The 18105-nt window shown below is 36.9% G+C and overlaps 1 protein-coding gene across 33 annotated transcripts in view; it reads right to left on the reverse strand.

Annotated features, from left to right (window-relative positions):
- Positions 1 to 18105, reverse strand: part of LOC106875847 (coiled-coil domain-containing protein CG32809) — a 931982-nt gene that overhangs the window by 9889 nt on the left and 903988 nt on the right. For 30 of the 33 annotated variants that reach the window (XR_016243094.1, XR_016243099.1, XR_016243098.1 and 27 more), the window contains one exon: positions 216 to 507. Coding sequence is in view for 26 of the 33 variants with exons in the window: in XM_052970538.2 (XP_052826498.1) it covers positions 216 to 507 (292 nt within the window). In the remaining 7 variants the exon portion in view is untranslated. Of the gene's footprint in view, positions 1 to 215; positions 508 to 5227; positions 6176 to 18105 lie in introns of those variants that run through there. The other 3 variants (XM_089357334.1, XM_052970547.2, XM_089357332.1) reach the window with 1 other exon arrangement.

The raw sequence follows: 18105 nt of genomic DNA on the forward strand, positions 1-18105 counted from the left end.
ATATAGTGTAGATAATTAGGAATATACAGAAATAGTGCACATGTTCTTATATCAATGGTATACATTGAGTATTGAAGCAGTGTGCTAAACATTACTAGAAGGTAAACTGCATTGCTATTTTATGCCATGTCTAAATGGCAGATATGATATTTATGGACACTCTAGAATGTGTATAAGTGGGATATACTAAATATATATCATATAATGTAACTCACCTGATCATCATTGCAAGTCAAACTGTACACACTATTGCCACTACTACCGCTAGAAGTATCAGCACTGTTATGAGATGTACTGTGGGATAGTTTCTGTTCATTCTCATGTTGTTGTTGGCCAGAACTAACTTTTGGATAATTTAAAATTATTTGTATAGTTCCTGGCTTATCATTGTTGACCACCTTCATTGGGTTTTGAGGCAATAGCGATGGACTCAAAGCTGTTATTGGGGCCTTCTGACTCAGAGGTGTTGGACTCAAGCATCTGTTGTGTTGTTGGACTGAGGCTAACCTGGAATCATAAAAAAAAAAAAAATGCACAAATTTTTGCAAAATATTAAGAATCTTAACTTGTGAAACCATTTAACGAAATTAATTTGCATTTTTTGTATTTTTAACATCAATTTAACTGTTATTAAAAATTAGCAATTAAGAGAAAAATATTTGATTTATTATTGTAGAATTAGGGCAATGTTGCTTCATCACAACAATTTAAGCTTGAATTCATTTCCAAATTCAAACAATTATTGTGAGTAATGCTGAGAATAAACGAGACAAGTCTGGAATCTATTATCAATAAAAGATGTTTTGCAGTTAGTGAAAATATTTAAGTATCTCTAGACTAATATAAAGTAAAATGTATTTTTTTCAGAAGGTACCACAGTAAAGGATCTTAAAAGCCACTACCAAACATAAATTTCTGTCTTCTTAATTAAATGAGGAACACTTCACCTGGAGAGGGTACTATTCTATTCCAAATACTTAATGGACTTAAATGTTTACTAGAGACACAAACCATCTGCCCTGTGATATGAACTCAAGGACATTAGAAAATAGTCATTTAGCCAAGTCACTCCAATAATCAAAACCCTGATTAAAATTCTGTAAATGGCTACAAAATCTATAATAAAAAGTTTTATAACTTTTTATAATAGGATTTGTACCCATTAGTTCAATGTCAGTTAATTAGATTAATTAAATATGTTACTCCAAACAGATCTTAAAACTTCTTCATATTTGAGTCATTAAAATATTTTATTAATTAGAGTACATTAATATAACAAAAATATATCATGTCAATACATCTTAAAAATCATTACTGAATCATTTCAGTAAGTTGCTGAAATATCAAAACTACTAAAATGAAGCATTTGTGGGGTTTGAGTCAACTGACCTCAAAACGTAGCTTCATATTCCTATTGGAGCAATTTACAAAAGGTATACACATCCCAATTTCCAATTTTATAACAGGTCATTAAGCAAATATTTTGATGAATGATGATACAGACTGAAGTACTGCAATACTAGGAGATTACTTCTACTGATCTTTAATTTAGTAAATAAATATAAATAAATCAGTTATTATAACAAAATTCTGACCTTACTCAAAAGCAAATCTCCTTACAGAATAAAAAAATCTGTCAAAGTTAAAAGAAAGCATTCCTCATTGTTGCTCAATTTACCTACAGTTTTCCAGACTTATTTAGAATATTAAAAGCATTTTATTACAACACAATTAGCTAGGATAAAACTTAAAAATAAAGGAACATTTTAAATTAACAGTCTGTGTAAGCATGCAGAATATGCTTGCTTCTTAAAATGATATATCATTGAATATCATACATGTATTTTTCTGCATAAATTTTATATATACATACATACGTATATATATATATATATATATATATATATATATATATATATATATATATATAATAAATATCTACATAAATGCTATATATATATATATATATATATATATATATATATATATATATATATATATATATATGCATATATACATGTACCAATTCATGCTGTCAGGAAATTACAAGTAGAAAGTTTTTAAAAAATTAGAAAATGCAATTCCAAAGTAATGAATTCCAAATCAAAAGTAGATCAAAAGTAGAAATTACATGCCAGAAACAACCATGCAAGGTGTAAAATATATAACAAAATAATTGTGTTGTTTACCACAACCAGTTCTTACCTAAGCTGGTTTTAGTAGCTGATTTGGAAAATTTAAAGATATTTTTCCATGGTTGCTATATCTCTTTTTACATTGATTCCACAATGCTTACTATCTATATATAATTCATTCAGGTATAATTTTAACAATGCTAATTCTTTTGAGAGAATATCTTTAATAAAATTTAGTGACATTTAAGGGTTAAAAAATTACAAGCTACTTAGGACATTAAGATGGTCTCTAAATCTTTAAAATAAACAAGCGGACGTTAAACGACGATGATGATGATGATGATGATGATGATGATGGTGGTGGTGGTGGTGGTGGTGGTGGTGGTGGTGGTGGTGATGATGATGATGATGAAGGAAGAGAATTTACTTTCTCATATAACAATTGTTCCAGCTGGAGAAGGTGTTCTCCTGGGGTTAAAAAATAGTAGTAATCTCTTCCGTATGGAACAACCATGTTGAAGTGGCAACAAACATTACTTTTCAATATTACCATAACATTAATATTATTCTCATTTTCATTATTATTATTATTTCTAAACGCTGATGGAAAGTAGGACTGAAACTTGTGTAACAAACTGATTGTATTTAATTTTAAATTTCTCCCTCTATGTTCAAATCCTGATGGGGTTGATATTACATTAATCCATTTGGAGACCATAAAATAAGTATGTCCTGATCTGAGATTGATTCAGTTGATTCTACATGCCTGCCATACAAGTTTATGTGAAAAAAGGGAAAAAAAATCATTATTAATATGAACTAATTTTATGACTTGGTAGCTTGAGTTCAATCCTACTGTGTAGCATCATGGGCATGTGTCTTCTACTTTAGCTCTATGTTGATCAATATCTTGTGAGGGAATTTGGTTGGCATAAACTGAAAGGAGCTTATCACATGTGTGTGTGTGTGTTCATACATTTACATGTGCATGCATGAATATGAATATTTACAAAACTACACTGAATTACAGCTACTAATAGTTGACATCATCATTTTCTGTTCAGCTTCTGACAGTGATATCATAGTTTGTAGTTGGATAGCAACAGGTGACATTTGTTGATATTTACTGTCAACAAATAATATTCTGCTAGCTTTGTACCTTCAAATTCCTCTGGAATAAAAAGTCCCTCCCTTGAAAAACAGGTAAGAGTTGGTGTGAAGAAGAGCATCCTGCTGTCAAAATCCTGCCTCAGTTTTGTTCCTAAGGGAGGTAGGATTTCCATGTTAACATGGAAAAATAGATGTTAAACAGAACAAACAAATAAGCAATAAAAACTGAATAAATGTCTAAAAAGAAAAACTATGAAGATTGCAATTCTCCATTTCTTTGCACCTATAATTCTAACATTTCAAAGGAACTTAATCATATTGGTTTCAAGTTTTGGCACAAAGCCAGTAGTTTCAGGAAAGGGATTAAGTTGACTACATTGACTCCAGTGTAAGGAACTTAATCATATTAATCAATATCAAATATTTTTCTATTCCCTTACACAATTCAAAAGTATGGTGAGAAAAGAGAGCAAGAAAGAGAGAGATGGAGAACATGAATACTGTTGAAAAGTGTAAGGAATCTGCAAAATATATTCAGCTTTGGTTGAGAAATTCCACTCCATCTATAGCTCATGTTGAAGTCAATAACCTGAAGAGGTATGAGCGCCTCTGTGCTGGTCTGTTCTTGATGTTACATGAAAATGATTTTGTTGGCCCAATAACTCATTTAAAGTAATGGACATGCACACTCACACACACACTACAGACTTTGAGAAAGCTGACCAATATTGTTTTAATGAAGAATTAGTAAAATAATGAATATTACTGGTTTTCAGGAAGGAGAAAAATATGTAATAACTATGGAAATATTAATATAACCACAGCAGTATGCCTTTCAATGGTGTATATACATTTTGAACGATACACAGATATACATTTAGTATGATGGTTTATATACATTTAATATGATACAACTTTATTATAACTCATTTTTGTTGCTGTTCCTAGTTCATCTAGATTGAACAAGACTATGAAAAAAGGCCTTCCAACCATGATCATTCTGTATTTTAAGGGGAATATAGGATTATTACATTATTCAATTATTTTCTTTGTTTCAGATAGTGAAATACTATTTAAGGGTTCCTATTTCTAAGATCACATATGACCATCTAGAGGCTGTCCTATTAGCTTGGTTGGATGAGATAGCTGTTATTTTTCATTGAAAACTACATGCTCTGAGTTAAAATCTCATGGGTCTCTAAATGCAGTTAACAGGCATGGTGCAGGTGTAGCTGTGTAATAAGAAGCTTGCTCCTCAACTGCATGATTCTGGGTTCAGTCCCACTGTATGGCACCTTGGTCTTCTACTCGTGAGTGGATTTGTGTGTGTATATATATATTTTATATTTCTTTATATGTGTGTGTGTGTCTTTGTTTGTCCTCCACCACTGCTTGACAACCAGTATTGGTGTGTTTATGTCCCTGTAACTTAGCAGCTCGGCAAAAGAAACTGATAGAATAAGTACCAGGCTCAACAAAATAAGTCCTGGGGTCGATTTGTTCAACTAAAACACTTCAAGGCAGTGCCCCAGCATGGCCACAGTCAAATGACTAAAACAAGTAGGTAAAAGGGGTAAAAAGTAACAAAACCTGGAGAGAATTAATAGAAGTTATTGTTAGAAATATGGCAGAAGTGAATCTAATGGACTGATTATTAGCAGTAAAAGAATAATATTAATATTTTTATCAAATCATACTTGCTATGCTATAAAAATACCTAATGAGTATAATATTAAATTCATTCGATGACAATGCAATCCCTCTACAATAAAGCTTGATTTATAGCTATTCTTTCATAACACCTTGTTAGTGTGCACTATTGAATCTTGACTTCATAAATTGGCACTGACATTGCATTATGTCCATAATTGTCAATAACCCATACCTCTTAAATGTAAATAAATACCATGTATAAGTCATCACTGTAAGAATTAGAGTCAGAATTTTTTTTAGTTCATGCTTTAATTAACAGTCCAAACAAATTACATATGAAAAGCATTTATTCATCAAAATATATCCCTTCATATTCCATTGTCTGTTGCCGTATTTGTGCCAGATGCTCAATTCCACAATAATACCATTTGGCTGGTTTAGAAACAAAAACACTCTCTGCACCCATTTTCAACTATTGTTGAACCTCTGTCAGTGCAGGAAAGGAACCACGGTTCAGAAAAGGTAGTAATTTGATGGTGTACAATCTGGACTGTAGGTAGGGCGTGGCAGTGCTTCCATCCCCTCAAGTTCCTCAACTTTGTGCCTGGTCACATTGACATTATGTGCTGGCGCTGTCATGTCTTTGACCAATGCTGAGTAGCAGGCTTTCAAAGCATCATACGCTCATTGCAGTTAGTGTTCACAGTATGACCATCTGGGATAAGCTCAAAGAACAATACCCACTCAAATGCCACCGAACAGACAACACAACCATGTGTTTTGAAACCTGGCTGGAACGAAGCAACTGATGTCTCTTATGAAAATAGATTCCTTTTTCATCTCCAGTTACAATTCAATGCCAAAAACAGGCATCTTGGGGATTTGCAGCAGTTGTTTGCAAATGTCCACATGTCACTGAATCTAGCCATTCATCACTTCATGTGAAGTTTCTTGACAGCATCTGTTCACAAGGCTGAGCTTATGGAGGTGTGGATTGATGGTGCTTTGTGAAAGACCATGTTTTGCTGACAATGTATGAGTGCTTGAGCTTGGTTGTTGTTCAACCATTTCAAGCTTCATCTTCCACAACAGAAGGTCTCCCTCCCTGAACTTAGTTTGTCTTTGAGGCTGGTGTCACCTTCCTTGAAATGTCTAAACCAGTTTTGGGCATTCCATGTCATTAATTTCTTTTCTTGCTGCCCTTGCACAAAGTCCTTTTTTCCATAGGTAGCGTAAAATGGCCCTAACTGCAATTTTTTCACCACTCATTATCAAAGCTGTAAAATAAAGAATAAACATATATATGAAAATAAAGAATAAACGATTTGGAAATGCACTGACTGGACAACAAATTGCATCAAATTAATGACATAACATGAAGATACCATTTGCCAAAAATTATCAGTGAAAACTGAAAAAAAAACCCCAAAATACTTTTGACTCAAGCTGGTAGTTTTGTTAGCTTGTAGTGCTGTTTAACCCAATTTCAGTCCTAACTGAGCAAATCTATGATCAAAGGCACTTCAACCTTGACCAGCCATTATATAGAATTACATTATCAAATGTGTCCTTTCCTTATTTAAGAGAGTAAAGTGTAATTTGAGGGAGATTTGACTACTATTTCTAGTACATTAAGCAACCATGTTGGCTCAACGATAGTAATCTACTCCAACATAAAGCTTCAGTAAGTACTTACTCATCTTGATCAGTCTTGATATTGGATCTGAACATCCATTAAAGCCAATATTGTATTTGAATACAAGGATTCTAACAACAATGAATGTATGTATATGTATGAATGTATGTGTGTGGAAAATAGACATTATTATGATATATTGATACACAAAACCAGCTTCAAGTGAAACACAATGAAGTAATCGACATTTTACTGATGTTTTGTAAGAATTTATTTGAAGTTTAAAAAAATCTGAGTAATACTTTGCCTCATGCATCTCTACAAATATAAGATAAACATACAAATTGAGTAAGGAACCTCTAATGGTCAACTAACTTGTAGAAATTACGAGTCAAATCTGTCCCAAATTTCACCCTGTAAGTCTTTAAAAATAGGAAAGATGGACATTACATAATGTAGTGTTGGATATACAAAATGGGAAGAGTGTCACTATTGGAACATGTTTTATTATAGGTCTGTTTGATCAGGGTTGACTTGAGGCTATACAACTACAATCTACACATATAACATTTTATCAAAGTAGTTCAGGTGATTAAAATAGACATTGTATTTTATTATTGAGTAATGCTCATAACTTCACTTGCCTCAAACCATTTAGCTAAAAAATAGGCATTATTAAGATATATTGATGCAAACATTAATAACTAATCAGCAAAAATGAAAAGGAAATTCAGTATGGATCAGTGAAACTGTTAAAATGGCACATAGATATTCACTGAAATCAATGTAACAAAATATCAATACAAATTGTTTTAGATGAAGTATTAACTCTTTCATTACTCTATTTCTTATAAAATAGCTAAGAATTTAGTTGCATTCAGTAAAATGACGTTCTCATTTATTTCTTTTTAAAGCTGATGTTCCAAGAACATGACTTACAGAAATGTTCTGAAATAAAATTATGAAGAAAGATTTTAAGACATTCGAGCGAGATCGTTGCCAGTGCCGCCGAACTGGCTCCTGTGCAGGTGGCACATAAAATACACCATTTGAACGTGGCCGTTGCCAGTACCGCCTGACTAGCCTTCATGCCGGTGGCACGTAAAAGCACCCACTACACTCTCGGAGTGGTTGGCGTTAGGAAGGGCATCCTGCTCTAGGAACTCTGCCAAATCAGATTGGAGCCTGGTGTAGCCATCTGGTTTCACCAGTCCTCAGTCAAATCGTTCAACCCATGCTAGCATGGAAAGTGGACGTTAAACGACGATGATGATGATGATGATGATGAACACTTTAAAACAAAAAGTTTTATATCAAAAGGACAGGGAGAATCTCAGAGTAATTGGTTATCAAAAGAGTTAAGGATGCTTCTGAGTTGGTAAAACTGTTACACCAGAAATCCATTCTTAATCATAATAAAGAAAAAAAAAATTAAGGCTTGATGTTTAAAGAATAACATGACCAACAGACTGTGAAAAAAATTTTTTTAAACACTATTTAATTTGTGATATGTATATTATAGGTTTCTAATGAGCCAGTCATTTGATTATTCTATTTCTGATGGTAAAGTTGAGAAGGAGGCCATTGCAATTTGGTGGACATAATTTTTGTTGACCCATCTTCAAAACACACACAATGGGTTTCCACACAAATTCCATTCCTAAGCTACTAGTCAACTTCAGAGTTCAGTGGAAGACACATACCCAATGTGCTATACAGTATGATTGAATCCGGAATCATATGACTGAGAAGTGAACTTAATCACACCTACATTGATCTATACTTGTGATTAATTGGATTGAAGTTGTGTATATCCATTTATCTTATTTATGTGATCTAAACCATCAGATAAATACAATGAATGTATTAGTAGTAGCACAAAAGAGACTTGTACATGAGAACATCAACTAAATTATATATATTAGGGAGGAGGAGCTACAGACTTGTGACATAGAGGGCAAGTGGGAATTCCTGTGGGACAGCTTGCTGAATGCCACAGACCAAATCAGTGGCTGGTACTAAGTCCCATCCAGACCTAGGGTGATGTGGTGGTGGAATGATGCTGTAGACAGGGCCATTAGAGCAAAGAAACAGGCCTGGAAGAGTGGGGGTAGCAGAGAGCTGTAATCAGATAGTCAGATGGGAAGCTAGGTGACAAGTTTATTTAGCCAAAGGAGAAGCGCCATGAGGAGCAAAGACTTGAAGTGTCTTGGATTACAAGACAGTGTGTGAGAGAAAATTGCGATGTCATAGGAGAGAAATGTGTCCTTATGGATGATGGTGCACTTGTATTTAATGATTCTGCAAAGAGGCTTGAAAATGCCATTATGAAAGACTGCTGAACATAGACAATGAATGGGAGGAGGAGAGTCAGCCAAATGTTGACCCAATCGAGGGACCAGCTATCTGAATTGACAGTACCTTTGTAGATAAAGCAATTAAGGATATGAAGACAAGGAAAGCCTGTGGCCCATCAGGAGTGACTGCTGAGATGCTTAAAATATCTGGTGGTGTGGGTTATGGTCTAGTCACCCATATTGCAAATCAGGTGGTTCACGAAGGAGTCATACCCAATGACTAGTGTAGTAGTACCATAGTTAACTGCTACAAAGGTAAATGTGATGCCCTAGATAGAAATAATTACAGAGGTATCAAATTGTTGGATCAGGTGATGAAAGTTATGGAGAGGGTCAGAGACATAGGCATCTGCATCAAGTACCGGTCCGACGGTTCAGTCTTCAACTTTGGAAGGCTCAAAGCAAAAACCAAGGTTTCAGTAAACACCGTCAACGACCTCCTGTTTGCCGATGACTGCGCTCTCAATGCTGCCACTGAGTCCAACATGCAGCACAGCATTGACTTGTTCTCTGGTGCCTGCAACAACTTTGGCCTTACTATCAACACAAAAAAGACCGAGGTAATGTATCAGCCAGCTTCAACGAAGCCCTACGTTGAACCCAACATCACCATCAATGGGCAGCGACTGAACGTGGTGGACAAGATCACCTACCTTGGCAGCACACTCTCTAGAAATGTTGTCGTTGATGACGAAATCAACACCAGACTCGCCAAGGCAAGCGCTGCCTTTGGCAGGCTACGCAAGACTGTCTTTGGCAATATACTGTGCTTGAGAAAACTCATCAAGCCAAGTGAAATCGCAGTCATGGCCAATGCTGGTGTCATGTAACTGGCACCTGTGCTGGTGGCATGTAAAAAGCACCTTTCGAGCACTGGACCTCATGGAGGCAAAATGTCTGATGCTGGTGGCATGTGAAAAGCTCCTTTCAAGTGTTGGGCCTCATGGAGGCAATCACTGAGACCTTTGGCATTATGTTGTACTTGAGAAGAAGACCCATCAAGCCAAGTAAAATTGCAGTTGTGACAGATAACAGTGTCATGCAAATGACACCTGTGCTGGTGGCACATAAAAATCATTATTACACTCCCAGAATGGTTGGCATTAGGATGGGCATCCAGCTGTAGAAACTGCCAAATCAGACAGGAGTTTGGTGCAGCCTTCCAGCTTTCCAGTCCTGGTCAAACTGTCCAATCCATGCCAGCATGGACAACAGATGCTAAATGATGATGATGATGATGAATGAGTGGAACAGATAAACTCTCAGATGTGTATAAATCAAAAATTGAATAGAATATAAGAATATTATACAACATTGTTGTTCAGCCTAGGTCTGATGGGATTCACAAAATTTATGGTGAAAGGCATTTTGGTTATGGCCATCCTATTATTCTTTTTTTTAATGTCAGTGTATTTAGAGCAAGGGTCAGCAAAAAGTGAGCCTCTGAGGTGTTTTCATTATTTATTGAATACAGAAGTTGCAAATAAATATAAAGAGAATGCATAACTGGGAAGCTGATAACATAATGTAACATATCTCTCAAACAACATTTAAAGATTTAAATAATATTTATTTAGAGGGCATAGAATATTACACTCTTTGCTGTGCTGGATTATGGGAAATTTTTATATATTCAGGTAATATCCGTAACAAGTCTAATGAACTTAGAATAAAATGCTCACATCAAATGCGAAGCACATTTTGATATTTTAAACCAGTTACCTAATAGGCTTTGAATAATTCTTAGCTAGTATTTAATCATACTCTCTAATGTAGTTAAATCTTCAAATGTTGTTTGAGTGATGTTATATTATGTCATTGGCCTCCCAGTTATGCATTCTCATTATATTTGTTTGCAACCTCCATATTCAATAAATAGTGAAATATTTGATAATCTGGTGTATGACCTCCTAACTCACTGTTATTCATCCACACTTTCTTATATATATTTCTTTCTATGATCTTTGATTCGTGTATCTATATTTTATATAAGTATAGAAATGTAGGGCTGTATGTGTGTGCACATGCAAGCGTGTATATACATATGTGTGTATATGCATGTATGGGTATACATACCTATGCATATATCCAACTGAATATACATAACACATGGATATGTGCACACATACATACATACATACATACATACAGACAAACACAGTCATACATGCAGAGTGGAGGAGAAATAGACAGATGAAGAGACAAAATGTTTAGGCTTAAGATATGAAAATAGGAGGGTCAATTACTATGTATGTGAGACATATTTAAGTTTATTTTAGATTACATAAAATTCTACAGCATATACATACATACATTACATATATATATAGACATACATGTACATACCTACATGTATATATACACACATACATCTAGCCCCGTTCTTTTTAACATCATGCCAAGACACAAGAGAAGAAAAAGATCTCATAACATTCAAATGGGTCCTCAATGAATATCTCCAAGAAATTCCAAATAAACTACCTACATCTGGATATATCCTTGCTAACAATAACTTTTTATTTGAATGATCTATGGTGGCCCATATGCTTTTCACATGGCACTATCACCAGTGATTTTTACATGGCATCAGTATCAGTGCTTTTTATGTGACACCAGTACCAATATGAAACATTATTGTCTTTTCCAGGTGTTGCTATTAAGTTAGATATGGCTTGTGCCAATTCTGCTGAAAATTATCTAGGTATTTAAGTATACATATGTATATATATCATCATCATTTAACATCAATTTTTCATATTGGCATAGGTTGGATGGCTTAACAGGAGCTGGCAAGGCCACGGGCTACACCAGGTTCCATAGTCTGTTTTGGCTTAAGTTCTACAGCTGGATGTCCTTCCTAATGCCAACCACTTTACAGAGTGTACTGGGTATCTTTTATATGACACCAACATCAGTGCTTTTTACATGGTATCTGCACCATTGATTTTTATGTGACACCAGCACTAATGCTTTTTATGTGACACCTTGGTTTTAGGTTATTAATTCAGTTGTGGTGAGCAGGTCTTCTTGAGTACAACAATGCACCACATATCTTGATCCTTTGTCATCTCCTTTACAACACTCAACATTTTGAGATCAGTTTTCAGTACTTCATCTCATGTGTTCCTGGGTCTTCCTCTTCCACAACTTCCCCTTCCCTTAAGTTATTGGCACTTCTTTAAGCAACCGTTCTCATCCATTTGCATCATGTCTTGCACACTGCATCTAGTCCATTTTATGCTTAACTTTTCTCTCAATATACTGGTACTCTGTCACATGCACATTCACATTGTGCATCCAGCAGAGTAGATCAGCTTTGTTCCTCTCTAGTCTTTCCATGTCCTCTGTCTTCAGGGCCCATGTTTCACTACTATGTAGCATTGCAGTTCGCACACATACTCTCTGAACTTTTACCATCTTATTCTTATTTTAGCAATTACACTTTTGGTACATCCTTCTCTACTGCTAAAATCTGTCACCTCGGTAGCAGAAACTGTCTATCACTTCCAGAGAACCTCTGACTGACTGATGCGTGCGCGCACACGCACACACACACACACACACACACACACACACACACACACAGAGGCGTAGGTGTGGTTATGTGGAAAGACATTTGCTTCCCAACTACATGTTTCTGGGTTTATCCCACTGTGTGGCACCCTGGGCAAGTGTCTTCTACTATAGCCTTGGGCTGACCAAAGCCTTTGTGAGTGGATTTGGTAGAAACTGAAAGAAGCCTACTGTGTGTGTGTGTGTGTGTGTGAGTGTGTGTGTGTGTGTGTGTCTATGTATGTATGTACGATATATATATATATATATATATATATATATTATTCTTTTACTTGTTTCAATCACCGCCTTTAGTCAAACAAATCGCCCCAGGACTTATTCTTTGTAAGCTTGGTACTTATTCTATCAGGCTCTTTGCCAACTTACTACGTTTTGGGGACATAAACACACTAACATTGGTTGTCAAGCAATGGTGGGGGGACAAACACAGACACACAAATACATATCATCATCATCATGATTGTTTAATGTCCACTTTCCATGTTAGCATGGGCTGGACGATTTGACTGAGGACTGGCGAACCTGATGGCTGCACCAGGCTCCAATCTAATTTGGCAGAGTTTCTACAGCTGGATGCCCTTCCTAATGCCAACCACTCTGAGAGTGTAGTGGGTGCTTTTACGTGCCACTGGCATGAGGGCCAGTCAAGTGGTACTGGCAACGACCTCGCTCGAATGTTTTTTCATGTGCTACCGGCACAAATGCCAGTGAGGCGATGCTGGTAATGATCACGCTCAAATGGTGCTTTTTATGTGCCACCGACACAGAAGCCAGGCAGCTGCTCTGGCAATGATCATGCTCGGATGGTGCTCTTAGCGCTACACTGGCACAAGTGCCAGTCATCGAATTTGATTCGATTTCGATTTCACTTGCCTCAACAGGTCTTAGTAAGCAGAGTTTAGTGTCCAATGAAGGAAAGGTACACATAAGTGGGTTGATTACACCCCTGGCATAGGCCATGGGTTATGGTCTCACTTGGCTTGCCAGGTCTTCTGATGCACTAGTCATTGCCTCGGTGAGGCCTAATGTTCGAAGGTCATGCTTCACCACCTCATCCCAAATCTTCCTGGGTCTACCTCTTCCACAGGTTCCCTCAACCGCTAGGGTGTGGCACTTTTTCACACAGCTATCCTCATCCATTCTTGCCACATGACCATACCAGTGCAGTCGTCTCTCTTGCGCACCACATCTGATGCTTCTTAGGTCTAACTTTTCTCTCATGGTACTTACACTCTGTTGAGTATGCAAACTGACATTACACATCCATCAGAGCATACTGGCTTCATTCCTTTCAAGCTTACGCATGTCCTCAGCAGTCATGGCCCATGTTTCACTGCCATGTAGCATGGCTGTTTGTACACATGCGTCATATAGTCTGCCTTTTACTCTGAGAGAGAGGCCCTTTGTCACCAGCAGAGGTAAGAGCTCTCTGAACTTTGCCCAGGCTATTCTTATTCTAGCAGCTACACTTTCAGCGCAACCTCTCCCGCTACTGACTTGGTCACCTAGGTAACAGAAGTTATTAACTTTTTCTAGTTTTTCTCCCTGGAATGTGGCGGAAGTTGTTCTCTGCACATTTTCAGTGTTTATTGCTCCTGAGCATCTGCCATATACAAAAACTATTTTTCTAGTTAACATTCTTTGATATCGCTGCACCCCTTATGTGTCCATAGCTTACACTGAGTACATCTTATAGAGTTTCTACCTACGCCTTTTCTACAGATTGAGCAGGGCCATCTATCTGAAGGGATTTGTGGTTTGTCTGCCTTCCTACTTATTAGGACTTTGGTTTTAGCTAGGTTGACTCTAAGGCCCTTCGATTCTAAACCTTGTTTCCACACCTGAAACTTCTTCTGTAGTTCTGATAGTGACTCAGTAATTAGAGCAAGGTCATCAGCATAGAGGAGCTCCCAGGGGCATCCTGTCTTGAATTCCTCTGCTATTGCCTGGAGGACTATGATAAATAGGAGGGAGCTGAGGACTGAACCTTGGTGGACCCCTACCTCTACCTGGAATTCTTCACAGTACTTGTTGCCAACCCTCACCTTATTGACAATGTCCCTGAACATGGCTTGCACAGCTCTCACTAACCATTCATCTATCCCTAGTTTCCTCATTGACCACCAGATATGGGATCGGGGGACCCTGTCAAAGGCTTTCTCCATGTCAAAGAAAGCTAGGTACAGAGGTTTATCTTTGGCTAGATATTTCTCCTGTAGCTGTCTTACCAGAAATATAGCATCAGTGGTGCTTTTTCCTGGCATGAACCCAAACTGCATCTCATCTAAACTGACTCTCTCCCTAATTAGTTGGGCTATGACCCTCTCCGTGACTTTCATTACCTGATCCAACAACTTGATACCTCTGTAATTATTTGTATCTAAAGCATCACCTTTACCTTTGTAGCAGTTGACTATGGTGCTACTACACGAGTCATTGGCTATGATTCCTTCGTGTATCACCTGGTTAACGATATGGGTGACTAGGCTATAGCCAACACTGCCAGATATTTTGAGCATCTCTGCAGTGATTCCTGATGAGCTGGGGGCTTTCCCTGTCTTCATACTCGTAATTGCTTTATCTACCATGGTACTGTCAACTCGGATAGCTGGTCCCTCTGTTGGGTCAGCATTCGGAAGACTCTCTTTCTCCTATTCATTCTCTTTATTATGCCTTTCATAGTGGCATCTCCAAACCACCCTCTTTGCAGCCTCGTTTAGTGCAAGTGAACCATTATCCACGTGGACACATTTCTCTCCTACGACATCATGATTCTCTCTCACACATTGTCTTGTAACACAAAATACCCCAAGTCTTTGGTCCTCACGGCGCAAAACATTGGCAAGTTTTTTCTTATCAGCTTCCCCTCTGGCTAAATAAACCTATCTCATAGCTTCCCTTCTGGCAGTCTGATACAATTCTCTGCTACCACCATTCTTCCAGTCCTTACAAGCCGGTTTCTTTTCTCTAATAGCCTTGTCAACAACATTGTTCCACCATCATGTCATTTTGGGTCGAGAGGGGACTTTGCACCATCCACAGATCTGGTCAGTGGCCCTCAGTAGGTTGTCCCATAGAAACCTCCAGTTGTCTTCTACATCATATGAAGCTATACTCCCTTCAATTTCATCAAAGGCTTTGAGTAATATGTCTCTAAATCTATGTCCATTCACAGGATCTTTAAGCTTCCAGACCCTTCTCCTCCATGCTGGTCGTTTTCTGGACATCTACTTAACCCTGATCCTGAAGTCACTAACTACCAAGTCTATGTTGTGGGGTACATTCTTCACCTGAGAAAGTCTTGGCATTTATAAGCAGCGATCTTTCCCTTTTCCTGGTGAGGATGTAGTCAATTTGGTTAGTGTGCCTGCCAGAATGGTAGGTGACTAGGTGACTGGCAGGTTTCCTGAAGTTAGTATTGCAAACCATAAGATCATTTGCATCGCAGAACTCCAGCAGCCTGGTTCCCAGCCCCCTGTATGTTGTCCAACATGTCCATTGAAGTCACCAGCCACAAAGAGAAGGTCCCTGTCATTCGTCAATGAGGTAGTCTGCAAGAGGGTGTCATAAAATCGGTCTTTCTGTCCTTTGGGTAGTCCCAGTTGTATATATATATATATATATATATATATACAACTGGGACTACCCAAAGGACAGAAAGACCGATTTTATATATATATATATATATATATATATATATACTTGGAGATATATATATATATATATATATATATATATATATATATATATATATATATATAGGATGGACTTCTTTCAGTTATTGCCTACCAGATCCATTCACAAGGCTTTGGTCAGCCTGAGGCTATAGTAGAAGACACTTGCCCATGGTGCCACACAGAAACATGTGGTTGGGAAGCAAGCTTTTTACCACACAACCACTCCTGCACCTGTATGTGTGTGTGTATGTATGTGTGTGTGTGTATAGGTATGTATTTATGTATGTTGTCTCTTCTATTTTTTAATCATTATAAATCTTCTACTGAGGAGAAGATTTCCTCAGGCTGAGGAGATACTGTTTCCAACAAAGATACAAGGCTCTATCTTTGGGATGTAGTTAACACAGACAAATTAACATTTGGAATATGAGAAAAGTCTTGCATATTTTTAGAGTTTCACTCATAGGTTGCACTTGTAATGTACGAATAAGCCGGTTGATTTCTCTTTCTGAAAATCCCAGTTTATCCAGATTCTCTTTTAAGCATTTACTAACAAAACCTAGTGTTCCAATTATCATTGGTATGAATATGAATTCATAGTCTAGATATAGAAGCTGGAGGTTTCGAAGCAGTTGTCCATTGATATCCTTTTTTTCTTTGATTTTCAAAGAGATATTTATATCTGCAGGGCAGCTGACCTCGATGATGTCCCTAAACAATAATATCTGGCCTGTTATGTTTACACTTGATGGAAGTTTTGGTGGGAATATTCTACCAGTATTCCTTAAGTTGGTGTTTATGAATGTATTCCATAACAGAGAGATTTTCGACAGTCTTTTTTTTGCGGATGGCATGTATGTATGTAGCTGAGTTGGAGTTATCCCCCTTAGATAAGTTTGGGTTACATCAGAAATATTATTATTTAACTCTCAAGATTTGAATAATTCTTTAAGTTTAAAATTATAATTTGAAGCTATAATTTGAAGCTATTTAAACTTGTACAATAAAGAAATAAATTGATAAAGAAATTAATAAAAAGAGCAAATACCATAAAACAAAAAAGTGTTATTGCTTCAACTTTCTAGCAGTCAAATGGTATAAAAAAAGATAAAGGAAAAATAATAGATAAAAATATATATATTAATATTTCATTACCTTTTTAGTGTTTTAACTTACTACTTAACTGGTTGAGTTTGTGTATATATGTATTTGTGTGAGATATGTCTTTTGGTTTCTTTGTTTATTGTGCTGGTACATAGCATTTATACATGTTTATGTATGAAATGAGTGTGGATATGTGTGTTTGTATGTGTGTGTTTGTGTGTGTGTGTGTCTGTGTGTGCATGCATGCATGCATGTGTGTATAAGTATATATGTGAGTGTATAGCAATATTTTTGTATTCATACATGACATCTTTCAGCTATTTTATCTGTGTTTGGCAATTGATGGGGAAATTTTTTATTTCTTTAATCTTTTGTCATGTGCTGGTGATGTGTGTTCCCAGCATTGAAAAATATTAGTGAGCACCCCGAAACCATGTGCAGAGGCAGGATACTCATGCTGGGTAATAATGAGTGCTCAGTGGGAGGTGGTGTTAGTGTAGCACCAGAGGTGTAGTGTATGAGGCTGAGGTGGTGACTGGCACTGGTGACAGCAGTGGCAGCATTGGCAGCAGCAACAGCAATTACAACTGTAGTGGTGGCAGCAGCAGTTACACCAGCAACACGTCAAGCAGCAGCAGTTACAACAACAACAGCAGCAGCAGCAGCAGCCTTGATGGTAGCAATTACAGCACCAGCATTGCATTTAGTAATAACAGCAACAATAGTAGCAATACCAGCAGCAACAACAGCAACAGTAGTAGCAACAGCAATAGCAACCTCAATGAGAGCAAATGATGTAAGCTTTGTTTGGCCAAAACAGCAAGAATCCCAAAAAACTCATTTGATCAAAGGACCTTTTT

This window comes from Octopus bimaculoides, chromosome 9 (genome assembly GCF_046866305.1).
Source record: "Octopus bimaculoides isolate indiv1 chromosome 9, ASM4686630v1, whole genome shotgun sequence".
NCBI classification, from domain to species: Eukaryota; Metazoa; Mollusca; class Cephalopoda; order Octopoda; family Octopodidae; genus Octopus; species Octopus bimaculoides.